The sequence below is a fragment of the Puntigrus tetrazona genome, chromosome 18, assembly GCF_018831695.1.
Source record: "Puntigrus tetrazona isolate hp1 chromosome 18, ASM1883169v1, whole genome shotgun sequence".
Lineage (NCBI taxonomy): Eukaryota > Metazoa > Chordata > Actinopteri > Cypriniformes > Cyprinidae > Puntigrus > Puntigrus tetrazona.
In genome coordinates this window covers 21,761,918-21,783,199 of record NC_056716.1, presented here as the reverse complement: position 1 = coordinate 21,783,199, position 21,282 = coordinate 21,761,918, and the positions used below count along the sequence as shown (strand labels likewise).

General features: G+C 39.3%; 1 protein-coding gene and 1 long non-coding RNA gene across 2 annotated transcripts in view; one reads left to right on the top strand and one right to left on the bottom strand.

Moving 5' to 3' along the window:
- The window catches only part of LOC122323089, a 140,576-nt gene that overhangs the window by 51,822 nt on the left and 67,472 nt on the right, over nt 1-21,282 (bottom strand). The gene's annotated exons all lie outside the window — the stretch shown is intronic.
- On the top strand, nt 15,218-19,896 carry lrrc4.2 (leucine rich repeat containing 4.2). The gene is made up of 2 exons (XM_043216742.1): nt 15,218-16,562; nt 16,681-19,896. The coding sequence occupies exon 2, from the start codon at nt 16,802-16,804 to the stop codon at nt 18,740-18,742; it is 1,941 nt and encodes a 646-aa protein (XP_043072677.1). The 5' UTR covers nt 15,218-16,562; nt 16,681-16,801; the 3' UTR covers nt 18,743-19,896.

The following is a 21,282-nucleotide window of genomic DNA, read 5'->3' as shown; positions in this document are numbered from 1 at the left end:
GGGATACTATGATAGTTATCATTTTACAGTACAATGGACGCTTTGGAAAATAAATGAAGCACCTTGAAATCCCAACTGAAGGTAAAACTCTCAAAAGAATTTCATTCAATCTCAAGTTAAAGTCCAAAAAATGAAAGGAGGATAAAGCAAAGCAATCTAAGATTAATTTCTCTCTCAATTTCTTTCTATCTCCATTTCGCTTCACATGTACGACTCGACAGTGGCACGCTTTGACTCAGGGTGACTCAGCCGTCATGCGATTCAGAAAGGGAAAATTGTGATTGTGGGGTGAAGGAGGGGCTGCTGTAACCTTAGTAACAAGGTATGCTAACCAAAATCTTGTGGGAAGGGCACTTAGAGAGAATGTGCAAGACAACTAGGGCCAAATCTTGTACAACTGCTCTGTAGCCACTAGAGCATAGAAACATCTTCGGTTCATTTCTAGGACAGGCCATTTTCTGACTTACATGACAGTTACATAGTCCTCAGACTTTTTTTTGCCGACAAATATTTCATCATCATCAGTGCTCAACCCTTTGTGGAGAATGGTCAGGAACAATACTCTTATACTGAAACTATAACAATAAAACAAATGAAATATTAAGCACAAGATGAATCTCTTATGGACACATACAGATCATACTTTTGACACTGATTATAAACAAAGGGTGATAAATTAGGTTTTGCTTAAAGTGCTTATCTCTCTCTCTCTCTCTCTCTCTCTCTCTCTCTCTATATATATATATATATATATATATATATATATATATATATATATATATATATATATATATATATATATATATATATATATATATATATATATATATATATATATAATAACATTTTTGCCCTCCAAATTTCTTCTGATATGACCTGTCCATGTCTTTGTAAGATTCACCCATAAATGTTTTTGCACTTACAACTGAAAATGCATATATATTTAAAGTTACAACGTGAACGTTTATTTTTCTACAGCAAGATTTTTTTTTTTTTTTCGCTGATGGTACAGAGTCTCCCTGATTGGTTACATGATGTCTTCACCTCTGCAGTAATGATGTAGTTTGCACTACATGCCTGCTGGAACAAAAACGGCCAGACTGAAACTACTAGCTCATTTTTCTCTGACACCCGTGGGTGGAGCACTGCGCCCCTCTCATTAATAAGCAGCGATTAGTCTTAATAAAAGGAAGAGGACCTGTTATTCAGTAGTAATTGTGTTAAGGAGTTACTACGGGAAGGTAAGTGCTGAAGCCCCGAGTCGCTGGCTGACGGGGACGATGTCCTGTCAGGGACAATCTTCTGCTCACTAAATAGTGCTCAGACAGGCCAGGGTGTGAAACAACCCCACATTTATCATCTTCACAAATCCAGAGCCATGGGGCTGTCATATGCTCATGCGCACACGCACACACCCTTAGCCATAAATATAGCATGTTTTAAAAGATGCAGAAGGGAATCACTCTCTCATTCAGGCACACACACACATACATACACACATTCATACACTCCCCTGAGGCTATGAGCTCCTCCACATGCCAACGGAGTAGAGGAGGGAGCGGGAATCGTGCCAGTGTTGGACAAGGCATAGCGGCACATGGCATCACACAACGCCCAGTGCCACCTTCTGCTGAGTAACGAGAGAATGTGCACACATGAGAGAAAAAGAGAGATGCCATCGTGAGCTTAGATGCTTGTGCAACTTTAATAATCAAATCCTCAAACACTCTCCATGGAACCTTACCTGCAACGCCATTTATGCTCCATGGCAAAAACACTAATATAACAATCTTTTATTATTTATTACAGTAAGTTACACATTGAGTTACACGCGAAATAGTATAGATCAAACATTCAAATAATTTTGATTCACTGACCGGTTAATTGGTAAATATGAATGTACACATAAAAATTAGAAGTACCATATACCATAGTAGTACTATGGCAGCATATATACACAATCCAAATTTCTGGAAATGTTGGGATGTTTTTTAAATTTGAATAAAATGAAAACTAAAAGATTTTCAAATCACATCAACCAATATTTTATTCACAACAGAATGCGCATAACGTAACAAATGACATTTTACAGTTTTATCCACTAAATAAGCTCATTTCAAATTCAAATTTAAAAAAGGTCCCACAAAAAAAAGTTGGCACGGGGGCAACGAAGGGCTGGAAAAGATTCAGCGTTCACACATTTTGAAAAGATTCGGCTAGGAGAACATCTAGCAACTAATTAAGTTAATTGACATCAGGTCTGTAACGTGATTAGCTCTAAAAGGGATGTCTTGAATGTGTAATGTGCAAAAAGATTGTAAGGGACCAGGCCGAAGATCTTTGTAAGATGCCATGGGCATGTCCTGCGGGCCAAGGCTTATTTAAAATGGACCGTTTTAAAATGGAAAAGTGTTCTGAGGTCAGACGAGAGCAAATTTGACATTCTTGTTGGAATCATGGACGCCATTTCCTCTGGTCTACAGAGGAGGGAGACCTTCCAGCGTGTTATCAACATTTAGTTCAAAATCCAGCATCTCTGATGATATGGGGGTCCATAAGGGCATACGATATGAGCAGCTTGCATGTTTTGAAAGGCACTATAAATGCTGAAAGGTATATAAAGGTTTTAGCTCCATACAGATTACGCCTATTTCAGGGAAAGCCTTGTGTATTTCAGCAGGGCAATGCTTAAACCACTGAAGCTATTACAACAGCATGGCTTTGTAGTAGAAGAGTCCGAGTGCTGAATTGGCCTGCCTGCAATCTAGATCATTCACCTATAGAGAACATTCAGTGCATTGTAAAATTTCTCAGTTTAAACATTTGTTATGTTCTTTATGTTCTATTGTAAATGACACATTGGCTCCTGTTATTTGACATTATTTTTCTTTTTATTACAATTAAAAAAATTCCCCAACAATTCCGGAATTCGGGTTGTACATATATTATGAGACTTCAGTACTTTGGTGTATATTAAAAAAGTATTAACATCGCAGTACATTTTTGTATGTTTCAAGCACCGTATAAAAATACAACGGTGAACAAATAGGGTGATAATTCAAAACCATAAAATTAGCATCCGAAATCATTACTGCAAAAGGGCATGTAGGAGACTGTCCCTTTAAAAACATAACTATGCCTTAAATAACCGCCCTGGAATATGCAGATAAATTCAAAGGTCACTGCATTGTCCATAATTAACGGCATGCCTCTGTGACAGCCACGCTTTACTGTCATATTTCATGCGTGTAAGCAGTCGTAAACAGCCATCAGCTGAATATGACGCAAATACAAACCGTGTCTCTTAAAGAGGTTAGGTCACAGAGCTGGTGTCTCCTGAGAGAAAGCTTTACTGCAGTGTATGAGAGCGTGTCATCCTGGCTTTCAATAGGTGAAGTGCATCCACATGTAATGGGCCATGTCTGGAAATCGATTCCCATTGCAATGCTAAACCCGTACCACCCTCCTTTTCAAAATACCCTCCTCATGCAACTGTCCAGTCATTCAGGCCAAGTGCCTGTGGGATTTAACCATGCCGATGCTCTTTGTGTTGAAATGAGATGTTAACGTTAAGTTATCAGCCTAATGGCCTCTGTCAGGTGACAGTTAACTTAGAATTACATTCATCAAACGCTGGTACAGGACAGAATATGACAAGATGATGTAATGAAGTTCACATTCAGTTGAATTACCGATGTCGAACCCAGTAGCGGCGTCCTAAATGACACACTCTATAAACTATAAAGGGCTATTTTATCATTTGAAATTGGAGTCTGATAGCCCCTCCCCAGTCCAATAAGTAATTAAAAAGGCAACAGTTGAGTGGATGAAGTTTCTAACTTTCCACACTCATTTTCTATATCAACACACTATTTAAACTTACAAAATAACATAGGATAGTGCATAAGTTCACTCACTGGAGATACCTAATGACCTAATGAATGTTTAAACTGCAGCACATGAACATTAGGTTTTAGCTTTAGGTGTAAAATATATTTGTCCTTGAAGATTTAAAGGTTTTAGCTTTATTGCTATATATGATGATAAATGATGGCAAATGATGATAAATCTATATGTCTAATAGTATCCCCCACAGCATTATCACGAATGCTGTGGGTAATAAATGAACCCAGCTAACAATAGTATGTTCGAAGCATGTTTTGCTAATGCTCCCGGGTTTATTTTAAATGTTATCTTAATATTTATTTGGTCATTTTCAAATATTACAGGGACAACCCTTTTTATCATTTCACAAACGTAATGTTTTTTTTCAGAGCAGGCATCCAATGAAGAGGTCATCACTTGGTTTAAGCCAGTTTTTTTTTATTGTGTAACGAAATCTTATTATGAGTAATGACAAATCTGAAGTTTAAATATTCATTGCTACAATGTCATGATATTTAGTACTATAAGGTTTTGGAATGTATAGTATTTCCATAAATGTATACGTTTATACATTTCTGTAACGTTTCGCAGTGTTCATACACTGTAGACATTTGCGAAAACAAATCAGATGTTCATTTGCATTTCATTGATATCATTTAATCCAATCGGACCTATAACTTTGGCATTGCTAGAGTCATGCTGTACTGTTTGAGCTCCAAGAAGGCTAAAGGCAATGTTCTGGCTGCAAATGAAAACCTTGGTCAACTTTTTTGAGGGCAGCTAAACTCGCAGCTATACCACCAACGCAATATCAAAGCTCGTTTTCATCCTGAAGGTCCTCTTTCCATATTTCTACTGTTAAGAGTTCAACAAGATCACAGAGAGTAGTGTTTCAATTCTCTGTCAGTAAACACCAAAGAAGTTGCAAATGCATTTGATACATAAGCGACACGCAAATAATTTGATCAGCTCTGTTATTTTAGTGACAATTAAACAGATTTGAAACCCTGTATTCTCAATTCCTTCATTCACACGAGTGAATATCAGATTTGCCAAATTTATAATAAATATTTGACATTATTTTTGTATCTAATGGTGTTGGCAAATATCGAGGCGTCGTAAAACAAGCATTTTGTGAGATTAAGAGATTAACGTCAAACAGATTAATGCAAAATAATTAGTTTTTTGTTCCAGTACTCAAGGATCAGTTCACGCTTATAAAACAGGGTGAAATGTTCTGAAGCGTTCGATGAAAATGCTGAACTCAGTGACTATAACACATTTCACGGGGTCAATAGGTAAAAATATTGATGCCTGTCACTTTTGTTAAGATTGAATGAGGTTGGTTGTAACCCAATAACAAGATATTTCCTTCCAGACTTGCTGTGCTCCCCTGTATGAATCTTAAAAGCTCGACACATTAAGCTTGTATGTGGAATGAGTCAGTATAGAGCCAATACAATCTTCCGTAATCCTGTAATCCAAGTAAAAGAGGCAAATATATTAAAGGGATCATGAAAAGGTTTGTATCGAATATATTCACAAAACAGCCTAGCTGAAACATTTGATTACCGCTCCAAAGCTGATATTTGTATTTTGTTGCCTTTTTCATCTGTGGGGCGATAGATCAATTCCTATTTGTCTGTTATATTTTCAAAACTCAATCGCGGCCCTTCCAGAAGCTGCCCAGAGTATCTGAGAACACTTAATAAACGGCGAGCCGTTATTGACTTCAATTTAGAGAAAGCTGCTGAATGCTTTTCTTCCATAGAGGCCCAGAGCACCTCGGGGAAATCCAGAATTGCATTGCCATAGGAAACATATTACCACAGGTCAGAACCTCCAGTTTACAGGATTTATCGCTGAGCCCTCAATCATATTTTCACCTGTCTCAACTCTCACTGCCCCTCAGAAGCTTCTCTGTGGCTGTAGTGGAGTCAGGCTGGCCTTCATCCATACAAACACACTGAGCTCTTTCAAAGACTGGATTGCTTTTAATCTTTTCTTTTGAGCAAAAAAAAAAAAAAACTGCATCAAAGTATCACGGTTTGGAGAGAATTGTGACATTTTGTCACCTAAATGTGAGGTCAGATTTACACTGATTCTAGTCTTCTAGAAAGAAAGAAAGAAAGAAAGAGCATATTATTTTGAAATGTGATAACACTAGATATTTTATAGTTTTTACTTACTGATTAAATAAATGCAGCCTTCCTCTACCAAATTATATATGACATTTCTATAAAAACACGTCCAAAAAGAACAGTGCATGGCCATTTTATGTTAGAATGGATTTATTGTCAAAACTACATTGTCGAAATAAATAAATAAATCAACAAACATTCACGCCTTGGGCAGAAGCTTTCATCCAAAGTGACTTAAAGTGCATTCAAGCTATACATTTTATCACTCTATGAGTTCTCTGGGAATTGAACTCTTGACCTTGACATTGCGAACGTCATCCAAATACCCCGTAGCTGAGCTAAAGGAATACAGAAAGATGTCTGACAGAAGCTATAAAATTCTCTTCCTTTCCCAGAAGTCCTCAGCTTGAGTGCTGAATTTCAATGGTTATTCATTAAAAAAAAAAAGAAAAAGAAAAAAACAAGAACCAATCAGTTTCAATGTTTGTGCCAAAGTCTAAAAGTATCATGTTAACTGCATTAAAACCCCACTAGATGAGTCAGGCAACGTTTTATGAATGATGTGAACTCAACATCTTTTTCTCACTCTCACTGTCATACTGACGCTTTATCAGGTTTGCAACATGGTATATTAGCATACACGGTTTTCCTATTCCAATTTATATAACATCAGGGAGCATTTCATTGTAAGCGTGTTGTTTATGACAGAATCTACGGATGCAGCCATACGCAGCAAAGCCAGGCGCATATATCAACACAAACTCTGGCCCCCTTCTGTCAATGTTTAATTAATTTAGTTGACTGTTCATTTATGTCCTCCCACCGAAGTAAAGCTGAAAATGCTGATTGTGTCTTACTTCTTTAAAGAATGGCCAAATAACAAGCAAAAGTCTGTTGTCTGAAATCATTCACAGTGGCCTTTTGTGCTCCAGTTGAAAGTCGGAGAGAATCAGGGTCTCGTGCAGCTATAATTAACATCTCTTTACCAAACATCAAACATTGACAAAGTCCCTTTTTACTGCAAACTGCTGGCAGAGCAACACCAGGATAATGAATTCAGACATTACCAGAATGTTAATTGCGAACAGCCAATCTCAGTTCTGCATGCAAATGTAACATTTGCATATGACTGGAGAGGAAATATAAAAAGGATCCTTCAAACTATGAGGCTGATTGTTTCATGGGAGATTCCCTCATTTCCGATGGCACACAGGAATACCAGACTCAAGACGTTGGAGACTATTGGACATAAATGCAGGGTAGACCATTGAAATGAAAATGAGCTGCAGATTCATAGCTTTTTCTGGTCCCCTTTCACACAGTCCTTTTGGGGAAGAATTCCGCTGCTCATGTTTGATAGACGGCAATGGCTCAGATCATTACTATTAGACGTATGGTCAGCTTAAACTTCTGACATTAACATTACCATTAAAAAGTGTCTATTTTATGAATTAAAAAAATTCTATACAATATAATTAATAAGTTTTATATATATATATATATATATATATATATAAAACTTACTGTGTGTGTGTGTGTTTTTTATGATAATATGCTAAATAATGGTGTCTATTTTATGAATTAAAAAAATTCTATACAATATAATTAATAAGTTTTATATATATATTATATATATATATATATATATATATATATATATATATATATATATGTGTGTGTGTGTGTGTGTGTGTGTGTGTGTATGTGTGTGTGTGTGTTTTTTATGATAATATACTAAATATATTTTGAACGGATAATAAAATATATACATAACAACCTATAATTAATGAATTAATATAGCTTCATGAGTAATAATAACAAACAATACACAATGACAAATTTTGCGATTCAAAACTGAATATCATAAATAGATAAAAGATAAAATGATAGAATAGATAGAATAATATAATGACAGAACAACAGACAGACAGACAGACAGACAGACAGACAGACAGACAGACAGACAGACAGACAGACAGATAGATAGATAGATAGATAGATAGATAGATAGATAGATAGATAGATAGATAGATAGATAGATAGATAGATAGATAGATTGGACTGCAGACTTCAGGACAGGTATTCTCCCATCGAGCTTCTGGAAAGCTGAACTTGCCTTTTGAGCTTCAGTCAGGAGGAGAGTTTCATAATTAGGCACCCAGGGACTACGTTTCCTATATGGGGGGAAAAATACTATATAGATAAAGCAGGAGGGCAGTCAATGGACACTTCTGAGCAGACCAGCTCGATGGCCTCAAAACAGTGAGAATGAGATACCAGGCAAGTTCCTCATTAAGCTCCCAGAGACTGGCTGGCAAAGTTATTTGTATTCGTGACTTAGTGAAGGCCCATCTACAGGGCTCCACTGATGGTGCCAAGAGCCATTCAGTGAGTGTAGAAACACCCACTCCACAAGCCTTGAGAGAAAGTGCAGTAGAAGCTGCACTAGCCAAAACTAAAGGAATCAGTTACTAAGGACTATCAGGTTCACTCCAGAGATACGGAATCTTATGAAAAATAACATACTGACATCTTGCATGTGACTTACTTTTAGGCAGATTCTTTTAAAATATTTTTGTGTAGATGCGACAGACTGTAAAGAGTGCATTCATTGTTTGGAGAAGAACAAGAATGATCATTTATTAAAAAAGAAGAAGAAAAAAATGTTGTACACATACATGTAGTATCATAAAAAAGACACCAAAGTTGAAACTGAGTTTCAAAAACTGATTCTGCAAACTTGATATTGCCATTTTAATGCATATGATATTAACATGATTGCTAAAATAATTTATAAAAGCTCTTGAGTCTTGAGTCAATGCTCTAGGGTTTTACAGTTTACTCATGATAACTTGCAGAAGTAGCAAAAACATGCAGTAAATGGAAACAAATGCACAAGTGCTTTGCCAATTAGCAATGTATCATTGATTGTTTAATATCAACATGCTTTCCTTACAAAAAATGGATGGTTAGCAGTAGAGGAACTATAAATGGTCGATAAATCACCACCACCATCATCCTGCTATTGGTATTGCCACCAGCTCTAGGGACTAATTACAGCGAATATCCAGCAACAACTACAACAAAGTTCTGCTCTTTCCTTATGAACTCAGCCTTAGGGTGACTACACATTAGAGTCAACACTGAATCAAAGAACAAAGCAAATCCATTGATTAGAATGGGACAAGGACAAAGGGGTTTAAGAAAATCATGCAACCAAAAGTTAAAACATTTTTAAATCTGCACCACATTTAAAAGTAGGCATCCAATGAGAACCCTACAGAGCGCTGTCTGGTTGTGCTTTTGTAAATCCAATTTTCTGTATCCCGACTTGATTTAAAAGTGACCTGGTTTTTTCCAGTCTCTTAAAAAGCATTCCTGCCATTCCTATCCGTCAAAGGCCCCGTCAAGAGTTTACTTTGATTTGCACGAGCCCTTCTGTGCGAAGCCACGCCACACCAAATGAGGTCCCCAAATAATTAAGAACATTAGTCTACGAACAACAAGACCAAGTAAATCTGTTCTGCAAACACAGCATTAATCAACAGGAAGCAGGAAGTGAGTTTTAATTCAGACATGCAAAATCAATCACTGAAGAAATCAGAATCGCAAATACGATTAGCCAGGCTTGAGTACGCGGGGACGAAAACAAAAGCAAGATAAAGTGGCGCCGCTAAGAACAAGCTCATAGACTTATAGATTTTGCTGAAATCTTAAGCTGCACTCCCACTGTGTCTGAATGAATAATTCTGTTTGAAACAAAGGGTTTTTATGTTAAATGAGTCGTGCAGGCAACTGCTGCAAGCAGATTTTGAGAGTGCAGATTAAGGATATTTGAGAAAACCAGACATTTGTTAAAGAGCTAATTCAGAATTCACTCAACTGTAATTCCATGCAATACATCAAGTTGCATTGTGCACTTTTAAGTGGGCCTAAATGTGATATGGAAATGTTGAAATCTTATAGCTGGAAGTGAAACAACAGCTTTAACTCATTTTAAAGATATTTAGTAAGTTAGTGTTAGCAAATCATCAGTGATATAAATGTGTCATATAATACATGTGTAGAGTTTATTATTATTCATTTTATTGTTACTAGGTCAGCTAATATTGTTAGTAAAACTTTATACAATCCAAATTCTAATCGAAACAAACTTTGTTTGAAAGTTTGAAATAAAGTGCTGCCAAACAATTAATCGCGGTTAATCCCATAAAAAAAGTTTTTTTGTTCACATAATAAAATATGTTTATATATTAAATATATTTATATATAACATAAAATAAATCTAAAAATGTACTGGCATCGCATTAATACATTTATTTTTAAAATATATTAAAATTTTAATTTTCCTCCCTTTACTGTACATTTGGTGACCATATTGACCTAAACTTTTGAACGGCAGTGTAACTTTCTGAGAGTTTGCCAAAATCAATTTAACTCCCAACTCATGAATTAAGAGTCCATTCCTAAATTTGAAGTCCTACTGGCAGGCCAAGTTCAATAAATACTCTTCAACAAGTTTTGTGTTTTGAAAGTTACAGTATGTTTTCATAGAACATCAATCTCTTTTATCTCAAAAGATCAATGGAGACTTGATTCCACATACAAACCTTTAAAAGAAACACCGAAACAAACTCACCTTTAGCATACTAATTAAAATATTAGTAATCTCCTATCCCATTACTCTTAGATGGTCAAATCAGAAAATCAAATTTTCTGATAAAGCTGAGCTGAATTATAAAAGATCTGGACGACGGCCAGTTGGGCGCAGTGAGTTTCAAAGTTGGATGTAAAAACAGATACTGGCATCACTGCTCATTGTAAGTCAAGCAGCACTGATCGTAGGGCAAATAGAGAGATAAAGTAGTGCCGACCCTCACCTTTCAGCAACACCCACATCTCTACATGACATCGTGAGCAGGGTCGATGAGGGTGAGCAAATTCAGACAGCTAATAAATCAAACCAACCTCCCTCTTCCAAAAAAATGGAAGGTGAGGAGAGCAAAAAGGGATTTCATCATTAAAGCCCAGATCGATCCTACTGAACCCAAAGTCCTGAGAGCAGCACTTTGCTAACATGCTATGCTAAGCATAGAGGATCCACAGCCTCGTAGCCAAGAGCCAATTCATTCATTCACTCTCGAGGCTTTCATCAGAACCTCTTCCCTTCCCGATAGGGAAGCACAACATGTCTTATGATCAGCACTCTGCAGTAATTACCGTAATGAAGTGTGTATACAGCGAGTACCATTAAATGTTACGGAGGCAGAGTTTGACCGATATTCAGGCTGACTGCGCTGTGCCGTCTCCGCAAACCACTCCCCTCGGCCGCTGTGGCTCACTAACACCCTTCACAGTGACCGCCAAATATGACTGCCACAGAAACTGGGACGCAGCATGCCACACATTCAATCTGCGCGGGAGAGGGGGATCTAGGGATGTGGAACAGAGGGAACGATATCGACATGGGCCCATTTCGACTGCTTCCTTCCATCTATCTACCCCTCCACCCCCTCCAGATTCTGCTTGTTACCCGCTACCCACAACCAGGTCAACAAACAAAACCACACTCATATTCTAAAACACACACACACACACACACATATATACGCAGTCTCTAGAGCTCATCTATAACCTGGCACTAAAGCAGTGAAAAACTGAGAGTTATTTTTTAAACTGTATATTCATTTAATCCAACTATATATTTCTATAAATAAAACTTTTTTACACTATATACATATATTCTGTTATGAATGTCACACACAATTGCGACAGCATTGTATATCCTTAAAATGAAACTGAAACATATTACAAAATAAAGTGGGTTTCTATAGGCAACACTAAAGCAAAACTATTTGAAGTGCCACCAGAATACTACTTATTACCCCTGAGGCACAATCACTGATCCAAATCACACTTTATTTGGAATCAATGTTAAAAATATGCAGTCAAAACAATATTCAAATGCATGCATGGAATTTTTTGGTTACTGCAATCATTGCAGCCAGGCTAATGTATTCGTTTTGTGGTGCATACAGTAATATTGGGATTGTCAATTGATTAAGAATTTTAATCAAATTAATTACCTGATATGCTGATTGTTTAATCAGTTGAATCGCAATTAGCTGCATATTGAATATCTAAGAAAAGCTGGCAAATTAACATCTCTTATTATAGAATTTACGTTCAAGTCGAGGGGCATAATTAAATGCATTCATTTGTTAATTTGTTATGTTTTAAAGATTTATTAATGATTGTGAGGGGGAGAAAACACATTAAATTAACAACAGAAATTAATACCACTACTTACAAAAAAAAAAAAAAAAAAAAAAAACACACTTGAAGGCTTTCAAATGTGATGGTATCTCTGTGAAGGAGGAAATATTTGTTCACAAATCCCCTGAGAGAGCATTGCTGTTTTACAATTTCACATGACACTGAAAAGAACATTTTTAGCTAGTTTATTTTCCCAATTAGCATTATGTTGTGTTAAAAAAAATACAAATCTTAATTTTAGGTACTAAAATATCTCTACTTTTTTCTATGTACAGCTAGATCTCTCAGTACTTCAAATTGAGGGCAATTACAACAAAGTTTATTTAATCACAAATAAGCCAGAGTGAAGAAATGATGAAATAATTGAGCGACTGAACCTAAAAATGCTATTTTTAAAATGAGCAATAAATAAGCCCTAACAGAACTAGCGCAATATGACAGCTATTCATTAATATTTTAACACCAGTTTTGTGTTATTGCAGATAGAGCGAATTGATAACAAAACGCAAAAAAATAAATGGCAGATTTGTAGTAGTCAGACAGGAAGGATAATGCAATCACCCCGTAGATTCATTAGCTCTCTGTTTAAGTCTCTTCAGCAAGTGTATCGCTCCTGCCTTGCTGCTTTGCTGTACGGTTGGCGTTTGACACCTCCAATAAACTCAGCAGCTCGCTGTGAAGTGAAGTGAATCGTAGAAGAATCACATGCTCCATCCTGACCTTTCCATGCATACGACCTCTGTAATGATATTAGCACTGGGATCTGCACCATGGACATCAATTACCTCAACTGGTGAGTTGTTAAATAGGGGGGTCAAAGCATTGACCGTACACCCAGACTAGGGTAATTCGTACAGCTCCCTGGTGTGCAAAAGCTCCATGGTGCTTCAGCCAACAGTGCCATGACTCTTCATCTAACTCTGTAACAGATGATAAGACACCATCCAAAAGTACCATTCTGTGCTTTTGGCAGCTCTACTCGGCAACCATAACAAATAAAGGCGAAAGAGCTTCCCATCACCGGTTCTGGACTAAAAAGTGCAGTTTAAAGTGTTTCGGTCTGATGCAGAGGATTTAAAAATGTCACTTCCTCTTGAGGCTTGGTTGGAGAGGGGAAGCGCTGGACAATGTTATGAAAAGTGATTTGGTTGGACGGATGAATAAAGTCAGCACTTGACCGCGCAACTGTATAAATTTATACTTTATGTCCAAACAGTTCACATTTGCGGTGGATGAGCATGTGAATGTAAGGTCTGGCTAACATGGGTGTGCTGATGTGAGCAGCAGTGGTCCTGACTGATCTCAGCTGGGCTCCTGAGGTGTTAAGACCCCTGAGAGAGCTGTCTCTTGTGTGATGTCACCTAGCGCTGCTGCTCATTCTCCAGATGACAGAAGCACAGAAGGCCAGTTCAGTAGTCTAAAGCCTCTTTCTATAAAACCGCTGGAGAAAAATGTGAGTGCGAGTTCGATTGAGGACGTTTTATTTAAAGTGAGATTTGTTCGCTTAGAATTTGTGAATTATAAATGCTTCTGCATGAAAGGGAAAACATAACAGATTAGCGCTGTAATTACTACTAAGACTCAAATGTGCAAATGTTTGTAGACAGGAACGATAATATAATTTTTTTTTTTTCCCTCATTAAAAAAGTTTTGCACAAAGAAAATTAACTGTTGAAAATGTGTTTAAAATGTCTCCCATAACATGAAAAATCCCTAATTAAAGCTGATCAGATTTATATGGAACTGGTTGCCTTACGGGGGCAGATATTTTGAGATCACAAGACCAATACTACAATAATATATCAGTAAACTATTACTAGACACTTTTGTGGGTGCAATAAATGGCAAATAATGGCATCTGTAACTGACAACAGCTTAAGCAATAATACATCCACACTGATAGGTGTCAGTACCAGCCCCTGAACAATTTTAATAATATTAGTAATAACCCTCATTTTTCTTCTTGCCGAGCAAAACTTTTTTCTATTGAGAGGATATTTCTACTTTTTTTTTTAATCTCACAAAAATTAAATTCTTCATAATTATATTATATTATATTATATTATATTATATTATATATCATATTATGACAGCAGTTCAGCTTGTTGTCTGGAACCTGTACTTTTCTCTTTTCTGTGCCTCATTCGGAAAAAATTATTTGAAACAACACGAAGTAAATTATGGAAATGCCATTTGATTTACCACATATACTGAATCAGGGAAATGTGAAATTTTCTTGTTCAAGGTTTGTAATTTCAGCACACATCTCTACCTTATTACTTTCCTTACCTTACCCACCTAAGCTGCTTCTCATTAAGCTTTTTTCTGCTTCTTTCTCACTAGGCTGTGCTTTTCTGGTGTCCCTTAAGACTGGCCAGCCAATGCAAGCAGAGTCAGCATTCACAGAAAGATGGTGTCATACCAGTGATGCTATAGCCTCATGCCTGTCTTTATTTGCTTTTCTATTTTCATCTGGAGTACTCAAATGAAAGTACGAAGATGCATTCTTAATGCAAATGTACTTTACACAATTGTATTTCCAAGAAGCATCTCTTCCATTCCATAGTTCTCAAATGAAAATTTTACATGATGCAATTAAAAACACTAGTACATACTACAAAAGCATTGCAAGATGAAAAAGAATGCCAGAATCATAGCAAAAATGAGAGCAAAAGAGATTAACAAAGAAAATGCGAAGAAAGAATTGGAAAGAGTACGTCCGCAAGAAAGCATGAGAAGAAAGTTTGAAAAGAGGGGAAGGAGAAACTAAATGATGACGGTAGAAAGACAAGTGGAGACAATAAGAATCAAAGAATGAGAAGGAAAAAACAGTGAAAAGTGTATCAGGAAGACTTGGAGTGTGTATTGGTGTGTGAGCGTCTGAGAGAGAGAGAGGCAGTGCACTCGGCGAGGAGGGGGAGAATGTGTTAATACACAAGAACACTGCATCAAACCAATGCACTGCTCTGAGCGGGATGCGTCAGCAGTACATTCACGTTTCCACTGAAGGACAAAAGGAGGAGAAAGACTCTGCCGCCTGCAACCCAGTCACACAGAGAGAAATACAGAGAGGAGGGTGAGCGCTGGAGGTGAGGACCGCTGCTCTTGCCACTGTCGCCGTTGACGGTCTTCTCTGTGTGCGCGAGCGTGTTTGCGTGTCTCTCTCTCTCTCTCTCCCTCGCGTGCTTTTCTGCTGCCCACCTCCCACTGCAGAGCCGCTGCCAACCCGCAGCCTCACAGCCAGAGCAGGCGAACTGCCACAACTTACTACCTCAAGACAAGGGAAAATAAAGGAATACCGCAGGATCCACAACGGGGGGAGGGAGGGCAAACTACGGAATCCTCTTCAAGGTATCTCTCTGAAATTAGCCACACGTCACACGGCGGCATCAATCCTTTTTTTCCTGACACTGAGGAGAAGGAGAGAGAGGAAGCCAGACAGAGAAAGAGTGAGAGAGAGAGAGCACGAGGAGCAAACGATCGGCGGATAGGGAGAGAGCTTCACCACTGCTGCGCTGCTGTTGCTGCTGCTCCCCCCGTCCTCCTTCCCCCTCCCCCTTCTGCTCCCGCAACACCACCCCGAGCCCCCCTCTGGAGAAATTGATGGATTATTGCTAACTGTGCACGCGGCAGTCCGCAGCTGCTACAGCGACAGACAGGAGAGCGGAGTGAGTTAAAAAAGCAAGACGGAATGACCGCAGTGTACGTCTGTTAGCCTTTTTGGATCCATCAACACTCGGCTAATCAGCTGAACAAGTGTCGTGGGGGGTGGACGATGGCAAACTAAAAAAAATGTAATATACGGCTCAGTCTACTGCGAAGGGGAAAGACGCATCTGAGAAGACTTTGGGATTTTTTCCCTCTTCTGTTTTCTGCTTTTTCTCTTTTTTATAGTATTCTTGGCTTAATGTGCATGTACTTCGGTGATGGAGTCTTGTGAAAATTGTTCAGTGGTATTCAGCGTCGCCTTCCAAGGACAATCAATGGGGGAGCTGAGAAGAGATCTTTTCCAAGCTGACTGGATCCGTGCACCTGCTTAGCTGACTGGGCCTTACCTCTTGAACCAGTTTCACTGAATGCTGCTTCTCTCTGGAATTAATAGGGGCCATTTTGTTAAATCAGTTCACGATCCACTTTACTTTTGCAAGAGAAATAGCTGAAAATGCTGTGCAGTGATCTTAGTGGGAAGCATGCGTGAACGGTGCCAGGGTTTTGCTTCAAAATAAAGGATTATACTAAGGACAACTCCGAGCTAATGAGGTAGGTGCTTTCTATTTCAATATATTTATTCTGTAGGTCAGCTTTTTTCCCTTCTCCACTCATCTTTTTCTCTGCCCCCCCATCTCTCCCTCTCTTTCCCTCTCTGTGTTTAACGCAGCACCATCCTGCACTGTCGATGGCAAACAGATGCAGAGTCTTGCTCAAACCAGGGTAGGGCCACTGTTCTCCGTACCCCAGCCGAATCCCCACGCGATGTTGAATTATGAACGCGCCACATCATGAGTCTCTTGTGGCAGGTAACTGTGCACCGTGCCTGGAACGCAGCCCTGCTCTGTGCAGTCTACCTCATGGTGCGATCGTGGAGTGTGTGTGCCGCCCCCTCCGGACCACTGACCTGCCCTGGTGTTTGCTCCTGTGGTAACCAGTTCGTTAAGGTGGTGTGCACCAGGCGCAGCCTGGTCCGAGTGCCCCCTGGCATTCCTGCCACCACAAGGCATTTAAACCTGATGGAGAACAGCATAGAGACAATTGAAGCTGGCACCTTTCAACACCTCCGCCACCTGGAGGTGCTACAGCTGGGTAGGAACTCTATTCGGCAGATCGAGGTGGGGGCCTTCAGCGGCCTCAACAGCCTCAACACACTGGAGCTGTTCGACAACCGATTGACAGTGATCCCAAGTGGCGCTTTTGAGTACTTGTCTAAACTGCGGGAATTATGGCTCAGGAACAACCCCATCGAAAGCATACCTTCCTACGCATTCAATCGCGTTCCCTCTCTAATGCGCTTGGATCTGGGAGAGTCAAAGAAGCTGGAGTATATTTCTGAAGGAGCTTTTGAGGGATTATACAACTTGAAATACTTAAACCTTGGAATGTGTAACCTGCGGGAGATGCCAGTCCTGACCCCTTTGGTAGGGCTGGAGGAGCTAGAGATGTCTGAGAACTACTTCCCCGAGATAAAACCTGGGTCCTTCAGGGGTTTGAAATCCCTGAAAAAACTGTGGATTATGAACTCTCGGATCACCACCATAGAGAGAAATGCGTTCGATGATGTCACAGCCTTGGTTGAGCTCAACCTGGCTCATAATAACCTTAGCTCTTTGCCCCATGACCTTTTCGCACCCTTGAGTTATCTGGTGGAACTCCATTTGCACCACAACCCCTGGAGGTGTGACTGTGATGTAGTCTGGCTGGCCTGGTGGCTAAGGGAGTACATTCCCACTAATTCCACCTGCTGTGGACGCTGCCACACCCCTGCTTACCTGCGCGGACGCTACCTGGTGGAGGTGGACCAGAGCACTTTCCAGTGCTCAGCACCTTTCATCCTGGATGCCCCAAGGGATCTTAACATCTCAGCTGAACGTGTAGCTGAGCTGAAATGTCGCACAGCCCCCATGTCGTCAGTTAGGTGGCTCCTGCCAAATGGAACAGTTTTGACCCATGGCTCTAATCACCCACGGATATCAGTGCTCAACGACGGGACGCTAAACTTCTCCAATGTGCTGCCAGCGGATACAGGTGTGTACACCTGTATGGTCACCAACATGGCTGGCAACTCCAATGCTTCAGCCTACCTGAATGTGACTGCAGCTGAGCTCAACACTTCTAACCTGAGTTACTTCACCACAGTGACCGTGGAGGAAGTGGAGCCCACCTCACAGGAAGTGATCAAGCCAAAGACGGTAACCGCCTCCCCCTCCGTCTTTCAGCCTGTTTTTATCTCTACACCAACCGTTTTGCTTCAGACACCTCGACAGGTCTCTGTACCGACTGTACGCGGAACGACACGCCCACCTGCCAGTCTTGACGAGGTCATGAAGACAACCAAGATTATCATTGGCTGCTTTGTGGCAGTCACCCTGCTTGCTGCCGTTATGCTCATAGCTTTCTACAAGCTGCGTAAACGGCACCAGCAAAGAAGCACGGTGGCAGCTGCTAGGACTATAGAGGTCATTCAGACGGATGAGAATGTTCCCACCATCCATGCAGGGACAAGTATACCAGGTGATAGTGGAATGACATTAACTAGCCTGAGAGATCACAACAGCACCTACAAACCCAGCTTCAGCTCCTACAGACCACCACACTCTGCTCCCTGGGCAGAGAACAGCATCGGTAACTCCCTGCACCGTTCCCGCCCCACAACCATCAGCACCATCCCTGAATCCTACATGATCAAAACTCACACAAAGGAGAAGGTACAGGAAACACAGATATAACATTCCTACCGCCTTCTCCTGCTCTGTCTTTTCTTCTGTTCATCATGAAAACATGCAATAGAATGCACAACAGAAAAGACAGCAATTACTTTTGTACCCAGTGCAAAAATGAGACTGGTTTTCTTGTACATGCTTATACATAAATATATTAATATAAATATATAAATTAATCCACTATGGGATGATACAAGAAACAGATTATATAAAAGTGAAGATGAATTTAAACTATTTTCTAACTTGTAACTCCTATTTAAGATGGGAAAATGTGACGATGCTGAAACGATATTGCAAACGAAGACAGATTTGTTTGAAAAGGGGCAACCTGTGATTTTTAGACCATGCTGTATATGATGCAGTAAAGTCCCATTTATACAGAGAACTTTCTAAGTAACTGTCCACTGATTGATCTTTAAAGGCTTATCTTCTAAAAGCACCAAGAATTTGTATTGTGCCAAATGTTATACTTGCAATAAATGAGACTGGCTTAAGAGATAGGAGGCAAAACATTGCAAAACACAGGATGGACACCAAGAGAGAATGGAGCAGCTGGATTTACAGAGTCTGCTGTTCTGCAGCTCTCAGCCAAATGGTTTTTTGGGCTGCGCCATAGTTTTGCAGCAAGCATTTAACAGTACGTTTCCAGAACAGACATCCTGCTTGCCTTTTGAGTTTAACCTTCTGACTATTACTCTAATGTTCCTCTTGGTTTTTTGACAAATCGGATTGACTATCCTGTGGTTTTTCCATCCAGTTTCATGAGTTGGATAATTTCGATTGCTTTTTTTCCTGTCTCTTTCAGATCCTGTACTGCGTTAACTATGATTTAAGTGGCTTTTAGGGCTAATAGTAAACGCATTACAACAGTTGCCTCAGATTAGTAGCGCAAGGGCTCACCTGGATGTTAATTTGCAAGACTTACGAGACGGTTGCAGTGACTGAATGGTTTGCTGCAGGTTCACATTAACATGGTTTCACATTTCTTTATTGAGAAAGGGATTCAAATGAATGTGTGAATTATGGACATTCCTTTATTGAGACCGTTCCAACAGCAGTTTTCTTTGTCCTTATTTTGAGCAGCACTATTTTTATGAGGAGTCTACAGAGGTTACAACAATAAAAAAGAAAACATTTGGTTTGTATTTCTCTAAACTAAACTCCTTCCTTTTGTCTTTTTTTCAACTGCAGCACATTTACTTAATTATGAAATTCTGATAACCGTATAGCAGGTTATGGAAAGCAGCAAATACTTTTTGCTTTTCTGATACGGTGAATTAAACTGCAATGAACTGTCACATGGTCAAATATCTGGCTACAGGAATGTGGTGACATGAATAGATATGTGATGGGCTTGCACACACACACACACATAGATGCACACACAAACTCATCAGCCTCGTCTCCTGATGCAGTGCTTAATGACAGAATATTATGTGAAACACGATCTCTGCTCATTTAAAGTAAAGTTACGACGTGCCTCGTTCAAAGCTCAGGAATCATTGTGCTTCAGTTGAAGCATATGTTAAGAGGGTTGAGTGCAGCATTTAATACAATACTTTATTGATCTGCTTGACCTGCGACATCCACCGAATTAGAGAGAGAGAGAGTTGGAAGGAAGGCATTACAGGTTAGGATTTAGGTTGTTTTCTAATGGAACATTCCTGATGATTTGTATAGTTCAAAATAAATTTACAGCATAAGAAGTGTTTAATTCTTAAAAAAAAAAAAATCTATTTTCAGTATTGTTTTCCTTAATGTCAGCAGCTTTATTCCGGCAAGTGGTTAAAGAGATCATTTTTTACCACAACATTCATCATAAACTCGATTTGTCAAATACATTGCAACAGATAATTAAGCTATTTTCTCTTAGTGTCATGCAAAGCAGGAGAATTTTTAGGCTCCATTGGACACTGATGTGCCATTATGCTGTACATTTTTAGCAAGGGGGAAAGACTAGGGGCAGGCTGTAATCAGGGGCAAGGGAATCTGCAGATCTGTGGTTGCAGTAACCCTTCCTTTACCTCCCTCACACACAGCAATTTACTGCCCTCGGAACACAGAGCCAGGCCAGAGCAAACACCCACCACCAAAGCGCTGCTATGATACACACACAAAAACACCCTTAGACCATTACATGTCCTTATGTTTTTACATTATTTAGAGGAAAGAGGCTTTATAGCACACTGCGGTGTTGTATCTGTGGATGATGAGGCTTGTAAATTTAATCTTTAATGCCTGTAGGACTCGTTCTGAGTTGGTTGATGTGACATGGCTTTTTATGGCTTGGTTATATGGCCAAAATGGCAGATCTTTTTTTTTTTTTTCATGATAATGCCAGGACCAAGTTCAACCGGATTCCATTTTAAGAGGCAAATGAGCCTCATAAAGCTGTTGATGCTGAAGCTATATAAGAGTTTCCCGTCTTTCCCAAATCATTCCGACTACCCCAAAACCACAATTTCACAATGCAGTATCTGATCTTTAATGGGAATAGCATGTGCCATCTGAGCAACAACAGCCTTTCGCCATTAGGCTTATCACTT